Here is a 15,707-nt window from a genome sequence, read left to right as displayed (position 1 = left end):
TGTGAAACTAAAGGAATGATCACTGAACCTTTTCTTTTTGAGAGAGTACTTGTTTATTGAAAAAAAAAAGTTTAAATAGTTTGTGCAGTGCCCTCTGGTGGCCAAAGATTGACATTCAAAAATCTACACAATACATCAACTTCTAAATAATTCTAAAATGTATTGTTGACATTCTATTTTCTATAGACATTTATTCATTCGTTCATAAAAACATTAAGGAAGCCATATAAAGCACATAGACTAAAAGTGGCAAAACATCCAGATAAAATAAGTTATTTCATGAAGCGTGTGTAGTATTTCATGGCTTTATAGAGTATATGTACATGAATGCGCACGTGTCACAGAGAGAGGTTGGCGGTGACGTCACCCTTGAGTTTGCCGCTGCTGAGACTGTGTATCATTGCGATCATGTGCGTGTGTTTGCCCAGCTCTTCCTCCAGCTTCTCCACCTTGGCCTCTAGCTGAGATTTCTGCAGCTCCAGAGAAGAAGCCTGCAAGATGAACACAACAACAGAAAACACACAACCATTATAGGGCCTACCTGACTGCTTAGAAAATAGGTATTGCCAAATTATAACATGAGACATTATGGTTTGAGACTAATACAGCAGTTCTCAACTCCAGTCCTCGGGGCTCATTGCTCTGCACATTTTGTATGTCTCTTTCATTAAACACACCTGATTCAGATCATCAGCTCATTAGGAGAAAGATCCATGAACTGAACGGTGTTTGTTAGATTCAGAAACATACCGAAGACTGGAGTTGAGAATCACTGGACTAACAGGATTGGTTGATAGGTTTTGAGTGAATGCTGATGGCACCTTGATGCTGGTGTCCTTCCTTGCTTGCTCTGTCTTATTAAGCTCTTTCCTAAGAATGGAAATATTCTCCTCCATCTCATTAATCTGCTCTTCGTGTTTCCTCAGATCATTCTGAAGTCCTGGTACAGAACAGAAGAAGCTTTATAATACACTCTACAACAAAGGAAAGTGTGTATGACTTAAACAATATAAATAGCATAAAGCCCATGAAACTAATTGATTCCACAGTTTTTTCTCACCTGTTATTTTTCTCTCTTTCTCCAGCACATCTGTCTTTAGGCTCTCTATCTGCTGCTCTTTTTCTGCCACCTCTGCAAGAGTCCTGAGCAGATAAAAGTTCAAGGACTGAAGGTCATTCATTAATTTTTAATAACACCTTTTAATAATAATTATAACATTTATTCTTATTATTAATAATAATTAAAATAATATTGACCTATTCATGGGTGGCATAAAGCACAGTTCAACTTATTTAAAAATATTTATACTACAGGGCCGTTGAATGCTTGAATCTGATTGGCTGACGAACGTTCTAGAGGTGTGCATTATATTCAGGGAAACGCACGGTTAATAATGTTGTTAGCGCTGCTCTGACGATTAACAACTTAAAAACGACATGACAGCTCTCTCACGCGAGGTAACAACGGCGTGGTCTTGAAGAAAATGAACTTAAAGTTTAACTGTTAGTAGAGACGATGCTGCCAGTCAGTACCCTTGAGAGACACAGATGTGAGAGAGGTAAAGTCATACCCTTAGTTTCTCTCCCTCACTCTTTCCGTCTGTCTGCTTGTCTTTCGGTCTGTCTAAACTTCATTATTAACGGCATTATGTTGCTTTTAACAGCCCGAGCGTCGTTACTAGTTCTAAAATGACGTTTTGGAACTAGCAACTCCGCTTCGCGTCGTGACTGCATCACCACCTCGGGTGTGCATTATTTTCTAAGAATTCTACGGCCCGTCGTCAATTATTCCTTACATATTAAAAACAAAATAACAATAATAATATTTAATAATAATAATAATAAATATTATTATTAAAATAATAAAAACGAGTTGGGTTATTCTTTATGATAATAATTAAAGATATTTGGAGGGTGGCATGAAGCTTAATTTATCCCCAATAAAAAAAAAAATAATAATAATAATAATAATAATAATAATAATAATAACAACAACAACAACATCAATAATAATACAGAAAAAATACATATTAAAAATATATAAAAAAATACAGAACAAGTTTAGATATGAGAAAATATAAAAAGAAATGAATAATAATAATAAAAGTATTAATATAAAAATAATTATAATTATTATAATAATAATAATAATTATTATTATTATTATTACTGCATTTCTTTTAATTGGAGTTAGGTTATTATATTTTATAATAATAATAATAATATACAATTTTTAGATAACAACAACAACAGAATATATATTTAAAATTATATAATTATATAAAAAACACAAACAAATAAATAAAAATTAATAATAGCAACTACAAAAACAATGATTATTGTTATTAATAATACAAACAAAAATATATACTTGAAAATATATAATTATATATATATATATATATAAATAAACTATATAAACAATAATAATTGTAATAATAATAATGATAATAATAACAATAATTATTATTATTGCATTTTTTAAATTGAAGTTGCGTTATTCTCCATGATAATATGAAGAATTTTCTATTTGTTCTTTCTTTTTTTTTGGAGGGTGGCATGAAGCTTAAACTAGCTCCAATAAATAATAATAATTTAATTATTTTAGATGATGATGATAATAATAATAATAATAATAATAATAATACAAAAATATATATAATATAAAAGTATATTATTATTATTATTATTATTATTATTATTTATTGTTATCACTTTTATGTTTTTATTTGCAGTTGGGTTATTCAAAATTATAAAGACTTAATCAAGAATGGCATGAAGCATAAGAAAAATGTTAATAGTAAAAATAATTGTAAAAACATAACATTCAGTCCACCGTTTCAAACACTGACCTCTCCTGTTGGAGTTTTAATCCCTCATTGGTCTTTCTCAGCCCTTCAGCCTGCTGGGTAAGTGAGATATGGGCAGCCTGCAGTTCCTTCAGCATCCCTTCACTTTTGTCATACCTAAAAAAAAAAAAAAAAAAAGGTGAGAAAGAAGAGGCTGGTTATCTATAATAAAACATTTGATGGATCCATTCCTAAAGGACTAAAAAGTTGTATCTGTGTGTGTGTGTTTGTGTGTGAGAGAGAGGGGGACACTGACCTACTGAGCAGCTGGTTATAGGTGCCCTTCAGCTCCTGATGCTGGTCAGCGACTGCCTGCAGACGACCGTTGTGCTCCAAGAGCTGCTGGCTGTCAGATTTCAGTCTCTCGACCTCCAACAGAAGATCATTCAATGTCGTCTGCAGATCCTCTTTCTTCCTCTCTGTGTCTTTGAGTAAAGAAGCCAATTTACGTGCCTACAATGGAGAAAAACAGCAAATAAAAAGTTCATAGTAAGTGCAAATATCAAGCAGCACATCAGCATATTAGAATGATTTCTGAAGAATCATGTGACAGGAAAAAAATATTTTTTTAAGAATATATATGCTGAATATATAGAAGAATATACAGTTGAAGTCCAAAATTTAGTTACACCTAGCAGAATTTGCTAAATGTTGATTATTTTACCAAAAAAGAGGTAAACTTTTGACTATAACTTTTGACTTAATGTACGCAGCAACTGAAAAAACACATGCATAAATAATGGTCACACGAAAGTAGTCAGCTTTCATTGTACAAAGAAAAAAAGAAAAGAAATTGTGTGTAACCTCAGCTTCCGCCTGAGCTCTCTGGCAGCGGTACTGAGCAATAAGCCGATCGGCCTGTGACAGCGCAAGCGCTTTGGCTTCCAAAAGGTCCTGCAGACGGCTCTCTTTGCACTACATACACAAAAGCACAAACAATTACAAAGTCCACATGTAATAAATATATCCACAGGAAGTTTTTCATAACCTGGTCACTTACCGCTAGTGCTGAAAGCTTCTGCTCGTACACATCAATGATCTCTGACATGTGCACATCTTTGACCTTCTCCTGTAACTGCAATACCACAACATTAAAAATAAAACAAAAAACAAGCATGCCATCTGTGGGCACGTTTCTATTGTCAATACGGAATTAAAGCAAGTAAACCCACAACGGAACATCTGCAGACGCTGTGGTCACAGAATTAATGAGTCACTGTCAAGACAAATGCAATCACCTCCACTCCGTTCTGAAGCTTTTCAATGAGGCTGTCAATACTTTGGTGAGCAGAACCAGAAGGTTCGGCATGCACCATGGGAAAACTCTTTCCCAAAAAGGACGCATCTTCGCTAGCAGAACTGCTCCGAATCGAGGACTCACTGTCCCTCTGACGGTATGCGTTATTGGCAGCAATGCTGTCCCCTAGACTTAAATCAAGAGTGACAGAGAAACATTTATTTTCCAGGGTTTAGTGAATCAGTCATAAAAATGGAATTTACTGTATAAGGGATAATGTCACTGAATTTGCCAAATTTTGGATGAATAAATCAAACGTAGGTCAGAACACTTATATCAAAACAAGATATGGGTTAGTGTCTGTGAATATTAAGCTGCAAAAAGACTATTTAAATTTGCATCCTACATGATCTGCATGTCTCTGTGTTAATGAATGGCGCAGAGGCACAGTTTTGTTTACTGCATGTGACGCTTGCAGTGTTTTCACACTCTGCCAACTTAATATGAGTACATGAATGCATAAACAATCTCCAGAACTGCTCTGAGAGCCACTTCATAAGCATTTGAGAAAAACTATCCTCATAACATATACAAACAGAAAGTTTTTCACAACAAGCCGTTAAAATAAAAGTTTGGTTTAACTTGAAGAAACTGTGACAGAAAAATATTACCTAAATTAATGATAGTACTACTACTAATAAAATTGTTAATTATTTACCAGAATGTATTTACCAGAAAAATGCACAAAATACACAACACCGTATTTCTAATAAATAAATAATAAATCAGATTTTTAAAAATAAAATCCATTAATTAGATATGCTTTTGATTATTCAAATTTTATGAAACTATTTTTAAAAATCCAGAAAAAGAATGGAAAACAGAATTTAGTGAAAATAAAACTGAATTTGAGAAAAAAAAAGAAAAGTAAAACAGATTTCACAGGGCCTTAAAAACTTACATTTTGATTTATATTTTGATTCATATTTTTTAATTAAACCATTAAAAGAGTCTAGAAAAAAAATGCAAGCTTCATGACTTCAATTAATTAGACATACTTTTTAATTAATATTTTTTTAATCTAAAGACTAAAGTCTAGAAAAAAATGAACAAAAGGTAATTTTCATGATTTCAAAAAATTAAACATGCTTTTTGATTAATATGTTTTGATTAAACCATTAAAACAGAGTCTAGAAAAAAAATTAACCAAAAAAAAGGGGGAAAAAATTGATAAATTATTGAAAAAAAGGTAAGTTTCATCATTTCAATTAGACATGCTTTCTGATTAATATGTTTTAATTAAACCATTAAAACAGAGTCTAGAAAAAAAAAAAATCAACCAAAAAAAAAAATGGAATCCAGAAAAAATGTAAAGGAAAAAAAAGAATTAGAAAAAAATGATTGAGAATTTGGGAAAAATTAAAAGAATTTCATAGGGCCCTAAATAAGGTGCATTAAACTTATCGAAAGTGACAGTAAAGACATTTCCAATGTTACAAAACGTTTAAATTTAAAACAAAATGCTGTTCATTTGAACCTTCTATTTATCGACATATCACAGTTTTTACAAAAATATTAAGCAGCGCAAGTTTTTACCATTGCTAATACTAAGAAATGATTCTTGAGCAGCAAATCAGCACATTAGAATGATTTCCAAAGGATCATGTAACAATGAAGACTCAAGTAATGATGCTGAAAATAAAAGCTTTGCCTTCACAGGAACATATTTAAGCAATAAGGTACGAGAGGCCGTGCTGTATCATGAATAAATCACGGCTGAAGGGCGTTGTTAGGCCTGCAATCCCTTCAGCCGTGATTTATTCATGATACAGCACGGCCTCAAGTACCTTATTGCTTTTATAAAACGGTTACCACACAATAAAAATATTAAAATCAAAAATATATATTAAGTTGTACGTTTTCATAAAGTAAAATCATTAACTGCCTTCCGCTGTAAAAAGTAGTCCCTAACTGCTGCAGCAGTGTTTACGTTGCTAAGGGTGGTTGCTAAGGGGGTTCAATGATACACAAAACCGTTGAGTGAAGCGGTCATAGCAGTGCCGTATCATGAATACGACACAGCTGCTGACCAATCAGAATTGAGGAATGGAACTAACCGTTTTATAATACATTTTAAAATGTATTTAAAGAAAGTTATACAACAATAATTTTTAATATTACACAATAATATTTCAAAAATATTTTTCCTGTATTTTTGAGTTTGAGATTGAGTTTTAGCATGTTACTAAAGTACATTTAATCATTATGGAAATTTTCTGCAGATTTTATAATGTTAAATCATTGTTTAAAATTCTTAGGTATTCTTGCAATTTTAATACTTAGAATTAGAAAATGTAATAAACTGCTAATTCTAAGAATGAGCAACAGTAAATGCCTTAGCAACCACCAAAAATGCTTCACATAAAACAGCTGTGACTGTCAAAGCTGGGTGTTTTGACACCTCAGAGTAGACATTCACACTGTGTGTTCACATAATGTGTTATGTTGACTCACATGACAGAGGGGAAATTAGGCAGTGGGGCCGCTTCAAAAAGTATGCAAAGGGCAACCTGCACATGCTCTCTGCAGTTAGAGGTCAATGCTAATGAGAGAGGTGTCACCATGCGCTGGTCCTGCATGCAATGGAAAAGACATCACGTAAGAGGAAGCGTTATAAATATCTGATACAGAAAATCTGAGGGAGGGTAGCGTAGGGTTGCGAGGGTAGGTCTAGTACCTGTAAGATCCTGTAGAAGGACGTCTCCATGTCTGGCATCTGTTGCCTAAGATGGCTCATCAGTTCTAGAGTCTTCAGCACAACCTCAGAGCACACCTGACTAGAGATACGCAAGGATCATGTGAAAGATTTGCCATCACATTCATAAATTAGTTTAATATTTAAGCATTACTTCCAAAACATTTCATTACCTGAGTTGGTAGTTGGAGGTAGTGCAGGTGGACCCAGAGAGGTCCTGACTGTAGGACAGCAGAAGCTCTACCTGTGAGATACACACCTCAGGACTGAGCCGCTGGGACACCAGCATCCTCAAAGCATCATCGCCGCAAAGCAGTGAGAGAGTCAAGGATATCTACTATTATAGTAGAATAAGACAATTACAATACATTATTGGTCAGCTCATACAGTGCCTTGCAAAAGTATTCATACCCCTTCATTTTTTTTTTTTTCACGTTTTGTTGCAGCATTATGTTAAACTGCTTTAAATTACTTTTTTTTCCCCCACATCAATCTACATCTCATACACCATAATGACAAAGCACAAAACAGGTTTGTAACAACTTTGCAAATTTATTAGAAATAAAAAACTGAAAAGATCCCGTTGGATAAGTATTCATACTCTTTTCTGAGACACTCGAAATTTAGCTCAGGAGCATTCATATTGCTTCTAGATGTTACTACACTTCGAGAGGAGTTAATCTGTGGCAAATTCATATGAATGAGTATGATTTAGAAAGGCACACACCTCTCAGAAAAGGTCTAACAGCTGAAAATGCATATCAGAGCAAAAACCAAGTCCTGAGGTCAAGATAACTGCCTGTAGAGCTCAGTGACAGACTTGCATTAAGGCAATGATCTAGGGAAGAGTTCAGAAAAAAAAAACTGCTGCATTGAAGGTTCACAGAAGCATGTAGCCTCCATTATCCATAATGGAAGACGATTGGAACAACTAGGACTCTAGAAAATGTCTGCCAGCCCCCATCCAAGCTGACAGAGCTTGAGAGGTGAAAAGGTGAGGCAAAGAATGGCAGATGATTGCCAAATGCAGATGTGCAAAGCTTGTCACATCATACCCAAAAAGACTTGAGGCTGTAAAGGTGCTTCAACTATGTACTGAGTTAATGAATACTTATGCAATGTACTTATTTCAGTGTTTTATTTTTAATAAATTTGTCAAATTTGCAAATCTGGTTTTTGCTTTGTCATTATTATGGTGTACGGAGTGTAAATTGATGTGGGTAAAAACTAATTTAAAGCAGTTTAACATAAGGCTTCAACAAAACGTGACAAAAATGAAGGGGTATGAATACTTTTGCAAGGCACTGTATATAAGCCAGTCTACAGAACTACTGCAAACTGCTGTCCCACAACCAAAATACCACATTTAAAAAGCATTTAATAATTCAAATCCTAAATGTTTACTAAGATCCTTCTATTATCTATTGAAACTCAAAATAATATTTAAAATATTGCTAAGCTTGTCTTTGTTTTTTTACGGTGTTATCCTATAAAATTGTCGCTACCGAAACAGTTTCGGTAGTGACAAAAGGGAACACATAATCAACATATTTGAGGGAAATAAACATAATTTTAATAAAGTTATGCAATTTTTTGTGTTTTAGTAGTGTAAAAATTATGTAATGTGATAGCTATGAAAATGTGCAGGGATGTTTTGTCAAAAAGTATACTGAATTATCAACTAAGATGTTATGATAGTTTTTGGTTCAGTGTATATTCAAAGTAATTAAAACTCAATAATTCAAAATACAACAAATCTCATAAATTACACTAGAAATATTGTTAAAAATTTAGGGAGAGGACAAATATTCAAAAACTTTCTGAAAATTCGATATGATAATTAACTGCACAATGACTAGAAATGTGTACCTTGGATATTACACAATTTGCATGCATACACATTTTTTGGAAAAATACGTTTTTTCAAGACATTTCCAACTCTGAGCCAAGCTAATTAATGATGTGATATTTGCTGATACTGATTGGTTACTAACACTGCTTAATAAGTAAGGATATCTAGTAGAAAGTCAACAACACGGCCTGCACGCAGACAGTGTTTCTTTAGCATCTGGTCTCCTTCAGTGGAGTCTGGAGACTGCAGCAAAACCAACACTTCCTGCAGGAGGAGCTCCACAAATGACTGAGCTGAACTGCACAGAGAGGAATCAATCGCCTCCTGGATGAACACAAGCACAAATATATGGATTAACAGAACAACTACATCTCAAACTGTCTGCAGCTTACATGGATTCCTAATTTGTTACTGAATAGAATTTTAATAGAAAAATGATAATACTTTACAATAAGGTTCCATTTGTTAACTACATTAGATAACTTACAAAAAAAACTTCTACTTCTAAAATATTTATCAATCTCAGTTGTTAATTTCAATATTTATTAATTTAAAAAAAAAAAAAAAATTAATTTTAATAAAATAAAACTAAAATAAAAAATACATTAACATAACTTCATTACAAATGTAATCTTTAGGAAATATCCATTTTTCATACTGTGCAGTTCACACCAAAATTCATTTTAAGTGTTTCAAATAACTGATTTAATTTTTTTTGTTATTTTTTTATTTAGACATAATCATATTTTTAATATTCATGTATTTCTTAAATTCCAATGCGATTGCCAGTTTTTGGCCACAATGTAATGCATAAAATAATAACTTTGACCAAAATTGACTCTTTACAAATAGCTTGAACTGACAGTCGATCAGACCAATCATAACGCCAAATCCACCATTCTGTCCGACAAACAAATCAGACAGGAGAGTAACGCTAAATTATCCTTGGTGGACTTAAACTGTGTGTATTGACGTCTTTCCGCGGTTAAAAAAAAGGTCAGATGTCCAGTCAAGAAAAGACAATCGGTTCACGTGTCGATTGGGGGGGGGGGCGATCTAATTAGGGAATACAGTGATCTGTCAGGACAAAACGGTATTTATTGTTTGAATTTTTAATAAAAATGACAGAATTTTAAAGCTGAGATCTTGTTTCATATCAGAAGTAACCTGCCCTGCCTCTTTTGCCGTGTTGTCAGTTTCCTCTTTGCTGTGTTATATTTTTCACTGTGTGAGAACATGATGTGTAGTGTGAGAGCGGCATTGTTTGTCAGACATAGCAATAGTAACTAAAGAGGGTGGGTTTTTGAGAAAGATTAAATTGTGTTGTTGGTGCACAAAACATCTTAGGGACTTTTCTTGTCACTGTCATATTTAGCTTATTCACTGGCGCATTTGTAGGGCACTATTTTTTTTTTCAAGTTGTTTTGGAACTTTTAAAAGCAATACTCAAATAAACTGAATTAAAACACTAGCATACTTCAAAAAGCTCAGCCAGCAGAGACAGAGCTTGCATGTAGCACTGCTCTGGACCATCCAGAGGTGACGTGACCCAGTGGACAAGTGCTAAACTCGGTTCAGATCCCCGAGCCTGAACACCTTTTCTAGTACCAGGCTGCAGTCGAGGGGCTGGAGGTCGGAGCACCGTCTCACAGACGAGTTTACGCAGGACAGGAACTGAGCACAGAGAAACCAGCAACTCTATAACCTGCACAGAGACGAGCTTATGAGTATCTGCATTAGAATATAAGATGTATAAGAGTTCAAGACTTTTTGGCTTAAAGGCTTAAAATTAAATATGTTTTATTAAATTAAATACAAAGGATGTATTTGACCTTTGATGCAGTATCGGGATCTTTGCTGTGTAATAGCCCAAGAACCTCAGACAGACAAACTGAGAGGTGTTTATACCTAGCGTGAGGAAAAAAATGATGTTCAGACAGTACTAGAAAGATGTTTAAAAGTGCCATCAGTCTCCAACAAACACATACTTGGTCAGGTAATCAGCAATTTTAGGATTCTTCAGTAGATCCACTAACAAGTCCACAGCATAATTCCTGGTTAATGTGCCATCTCCGTTGACGGTGATGTTGAATATTAACTGAAAGGTCTGATGAATGTTCTTTGCATTAAAAAGCTGCAAAAGAAAAAAAAAAAAACACTGAACTAATGCAACCCCAAATGGAAAATAAGCAAGGGCCACAAGTTTCCAGCCACAAGATGACGAGAAAGATACATGAGCAAACCAACATCAGCTCTACTTCTCAAACCTACCTTCTGACCAACCTCTTCATTTAGAGTCAAACTTGATAATATGGACAGCGCAAAGACGACGACAGTCAGACAGTTATGACCCAGAAAATTAATCAAAGCTCTGTAGAAAGCCTTTACATTACTCTGAAAAAAAAGGAGAAAGGATTGTGACAGGTTTGTGTGAAAATTGATATGGAGAGTTCAACATGTCCACATGCAGAGGTGATGCTGATTCTGACCTGAGATTTGATGTGTGACTGCACAGAGATGTCGTGTCGACAGAGGTTGGCCATCAGGCCCAAGCAGGCCTTTACAATGTCATCATTACTTGACTGGCTAAAGACAATCATAAAAAGCATTACATTTTATTCATAGTTTGTATTTAAAAAAAAATAAATAAATAAAAGAACAACTGCTGTTTTCTTTTGTACATTTTGTACAATTCTGTTAGCTTTTGTATGCATTGCATCGTTGCTGTGCAATAGTTGAAGGCATGCTGCACTTTATAAAGGGTGCTGCTATACAGCCAGCCTCAGTGATTAAAAGCAAAAGCTATTCTGGTATAGTGTTGTGGTTTTCCACTACACGACCCCTAGCATGTCTGCTTCCTCTTAATAAGATACCCAAAAGTGTTTCACAAGCTTGTGGCCACTTGTCAATATCATGATTGTATTCTCGGCTCTGAATGATGATGAAAACATCCCTCAAACATTAACAGTTTTAGTGTTTATAATATTTTATACACTGTGGCCAGAAAAATAACACTGTGTATAACACTTTTCATGATATGATTTAAATATTTTAATGCTCACAGAGGCTGCATTTATTTGATCAAATATACATTGAAAACAGTAATATTGTTTACAAAATAATAACTATTCTTAAAATGTAATTTATTATAAATGCCTTTAGTGTCATTTTTGACCCATTTAATGCACCCTTGTTGAATAAAAGTATTAATATATTTCTGAAATGTTCTGAAAATTCTGAATGGTATTATACAGTTACATCACATGTTAAAAAGTGAATATTATGCACAAAGCAGAAAAGTCAATGTTGTGAGTCTTACACATGTTGCATCAGGAAGCTGATGAGTTCATGGATGTGAGAGGCACAATTCAGAATCCTTACGTTGTAGGTCAGTCGCTGCAGCACATTAAGGCACTGTAGAGAACATTAGAAAGAGACATTATTCACATTACCACATAAGATATTTTTCCAAAGTAATCTTTTTTTTTAATCCGTTTTGGATAACTTTAACCAAACATAATGAAATGAAACCACCATCAAAAATCTGTGCATCTGTACTAATCTGAACTAACTTGCACAGATTAATTATCAATCATAGTGTACATTCTGATTGCATGCAGACTTTATTTAAGTGATTAATATACTACCATTCAAAAGTTTGTTATCAGTAAGATTTTTCATGTTTTTTTAAAGAAGTCTCTTATACTCAAAGTTCCATTTATTTGATCAAAAATGCAGAAAAAAAGTTCGATTTTGAAATATTATTGCCATTTAAAAATAATGGTTTTCTATTTATTATACTTTGAAATATAATTTATTTCTGTGATGCAAAGCTGAATTTTCATCAGCCGTTACTCCAGTCTTCAGTGTCTCATGATTTAGAAATCATTCTAATATGATGATTTATCACTTATATTATGTTGGAAACAGTTGTGCTGTTTAAAATTGTTTTGGAACCTCTGATACTATTTATTAGACCTGTAAGTCTTTACTATCATTTTTCATACATTTAATATATCCTTGCTGAATAAGAGTATTATTTTCTGTCAGAAAAGAAAGAAAAAATATACTGACCCTAAACATTAAACGGTTGTGTATATTGTTATAAAAGATTTATATTTTAAATGAATGCTGTTTATGTTTTATTTATCAAAGAATCCTGACCAAAAAAAAGTATCACAGGTCCAAAAAAATATTAAGCAGCACAATGTTTCCAATATTGATAATAATAAATTAGAATGATTTCTGAAGGATCATGTGACACTGAAGACTGAAGTAATGACGCTTAAATAAAATCTGATTTGCATCACAGAAATAAATTATTTTAATTATATTAAAATATTTTATTCAGCAAGGACTCATTACATTTTATTCAGCAAAAAGGACAATAATGGAACTGACATTGTTGAAGAAGATTTAGATTTTAAATAAATGCTGTTTTCTCTTCATCAAAGAACCATGATAAATCATGGTTTTCACAAAAATAATAAGCTGATTTTTTTCTAAAGCAGCAAATCAGCATATTAGAATGATTTCTGAAGAATCGTGTGAAAGAAGACTGATGTAATAATGCTGAAAATATGCTAAATATATTACAATAAAAAACAAGTCAGTATAAAATTTGAATGGTTGAACATCAAATATATAAACGTTTAAACCAGTTATATAAATATGCACTTTAAAAAAAGCATGGTTTGTAAAAAAAAAACAAAACAAAAAAACAACTGCAGTACTCTCACCTGCAGAACAAGAGGCTCTTCTGGTGTGCTTCTGTTGCAGTGGATTATGGCTGCCAGAGTGCCAGTGAAGTTGTAGCTGCTGTGTAGAGCCTCTTTAGCCTCACTATCAGAAGCTGTTGAGCCATTAAAAAGTGAAATAGTGTACATGCATAGGTAAACAACTGGTGTGATGTGACAATAAACTGACTGTGTAATTAAAGGGTTTAATACCAAACTGTGCCAGCAGGGATATAATGGATGCCGTCAGAGCATGACTAGTGTTGGGATCTCCAGCTACTTCCATGAGTCCACTCAGACACTCACTGGGCAGCACCTGACCTGAAAACAGGACTCCACCACATTTCAGCCCCGAAACATCCTGCAGAATAAAAAAAATGTCAATTATAGTACTGAATATTTCATATTAAAGGAAATTAAATGTAAAATTACAGATTTTTGTCACTTTTGACCACACTTGTTTGTGTTTTTTCTCCAGTTATCTGTTATTACAGATATGACATTGCATTCACAAAGAGCAATTTTTAGAATATCTAAATCTTTTAAAACAGTAGTTTTTAAACTAGGATCCAGGAAGGGAGTGTTAGGGGGTCTGCGGAAAATTTTAGAGTAAGCATGTGAAAGATGTGGGGGAAAAATTAATATCTTTCCATATTTTGCTGATTACTGTTGCTAAAAATGATCAGTTATTGTCATGTTTAGGGCTGTACTAATTGGTCGGTGTGGTAAAAACATTTAGGCTCAGTGTGACAGACAGGGTTTAGATTAAGCCAGGGTTAGGCCATAGCTCAATTAGGACATTTAAGTAATTTTTATAAATGTGCTTAGAAAAGAACATTACTGGTGTGGATCTTGAGACAAAACAAAGGCACTGATATATTTTAAGATCAGTCAGTGCAAGTTTCTTTCAGTTATAACAGCTCAGACTTACATTTTAGTCTAGGACTAGGCTTAAGCCTTGTCTGTGAACCCGGGAGTACTATAGACTGCCAAAAGTTATAACAAATCAAACAGAGTGCAAAAATCTGTATGAGGAACAAAACCTGTTTGTGGTTGGCCAAACTGAACCAGGATTTCCAAGGAAAGAATCTTGACAACATTTGTGTTTATTCTTATCATTTCCAGTCAGGTATGTGAAATATTAGGCCAATATCTTAATTAACACTGGTTCTACGTATCTTTACCAGCTTTTAACTTTGTCAAAATATTGAGCTCTTTCCTGCTTACTAAGTCCTTCTCTATATCATTTAGCAGCTTCCACATGTTTTTTCTATGATTTAGACTGCATAAATTAGCAGAATAACATATTCAGTAGTACATTAACTGTGCAATCCATGCTGTTGTTTACATCCGAGTATCGCCATCCGGGTAACCGACCAAATTGTGACATACGTGCAAACCCTCTATATTTTCTACACTATATAATATACTTTTTGGGTTTTTATACATTAGATAATATATACATCTGCTTTTTAAATTTTAGGATAGGGATTCTTCGCACAAAGATGATAATATTTGGGGGTCTGTGGCATCTAATAGATTCAAAGTCCATGACTAAACGAAAATGATGTTAAATATTTTACTTATTTCCAAAACATTAAGAGAGATGAATGACAGCCTCAGTCACCATTCACTTTCATTGTATACAAATAATGAAAGTAAGTGAATGTTGATACGTCAGTTCTGAACATATCATTTTGTGTTTCACACAGTCACACTTTGGAACAACTTGAAGATGACTAAATGAGGACAGAACTGGAAAGATCACACAAATAAAACTGATTGTTTTTAATAACCACACTGAAAAATGTTTCCACTCACTTCAATGTGTTTCTGCAGCTGTGACGCATTTAAACCGCTTCTGTTATTTCTGTACTGACGAATGGCCAACAGAAGAGACTTCAAACAGGTCGATACATCCATCTTCACACCCAAGGACGGTCAATAGCGGCCTTGAACCAAAATAAACAAATAACTGGAGTGGAAAAACTAACGTTATCTAAACAGCTTCTCCGTAGGTTTTGTAAACATACAGTAGGCTATGCTAGTTGATAATAGACGCCGTTTCTAATATGAATTAACAGATATGTCGTATTCTCTCCGGTACAAGCATGGAGGTGAATTCTATTTTAGCAAAGATATTTACTAGTATTTTATATTACGCAGTATTTACTCAAAAGCGTATTTTTACTTCCACACTGTCCGACACAACAGCAACTTCCTCCCGCTAACACTTCGAATCGCCGGACGAGTCCATTGTCCAAAAGAGGAGGGGGGT

At 33.8% G+C, this 15,707-nt stretch overlaps 1 protein-coding gene across 1 annotated transcript; it reads right to left on the bottom strand.

Moving 5' to 3' along the window:
• Window positions 1–49: 49 nt before the first annotated feature.
• Window positions 50–15,633, bottom strand: cip2a (cellular inhibitor of PP2A). Its single transcript, XM_073831080.1, has 21 exons — window positions 15,251–15,633; window positions 13,643–13,790; window positions 13,433–13,545; window positions 12,013–12,107; window positions 11,183–11,279; window positions 10,965–11,087; window positions 10,682–10,827; window positions 10,526–10,601; window positions 10,171–10,398; window positions 8,858–9,017; window positions 7,015–7,156; window positions 6,824–6,923; window positions 6,601–6,719; window positions 4,088–4,277; window positions 3,850–3,924; window positions 3,654–3,764; window positions 3,106–3,302; window positions 2,853–2,966; window positions 1,061–1,143; window positions 822–940; window positions 50–491 (listed from the first exon to the last, which is right to left on the bottom strand). Exons 1-21 carry the CDS (start codon window positions 15,350–15,352, stop codon window positions 339–341), a joined length of 2,691 nt encoding a protein of 896 aa, XP_073687181.1. The 5' UTR covers window positions 15,353–15,633; the 3' UTR covers window positions 50–338.
• Between the last annotated feature and the right edge of the window lie 74 nt (window positions 15,634–15,707).

This window comes from Garra rufa, chromosome 24, assembly GCF_049309525.1.
Source record: "Garra rufa chromosome 24, GarRuf1.0, whole genome shotgun sequence".
NCBI classification, from domain to species: Eukaryota; Metazoa; Chordata; class Actinopteri; order Cypriniformes; family Cyprinidae; genus Garra; species Garra rufa.
This window is presented reverse-complemented; position numbering and strand designations above follow the sequence as displayed.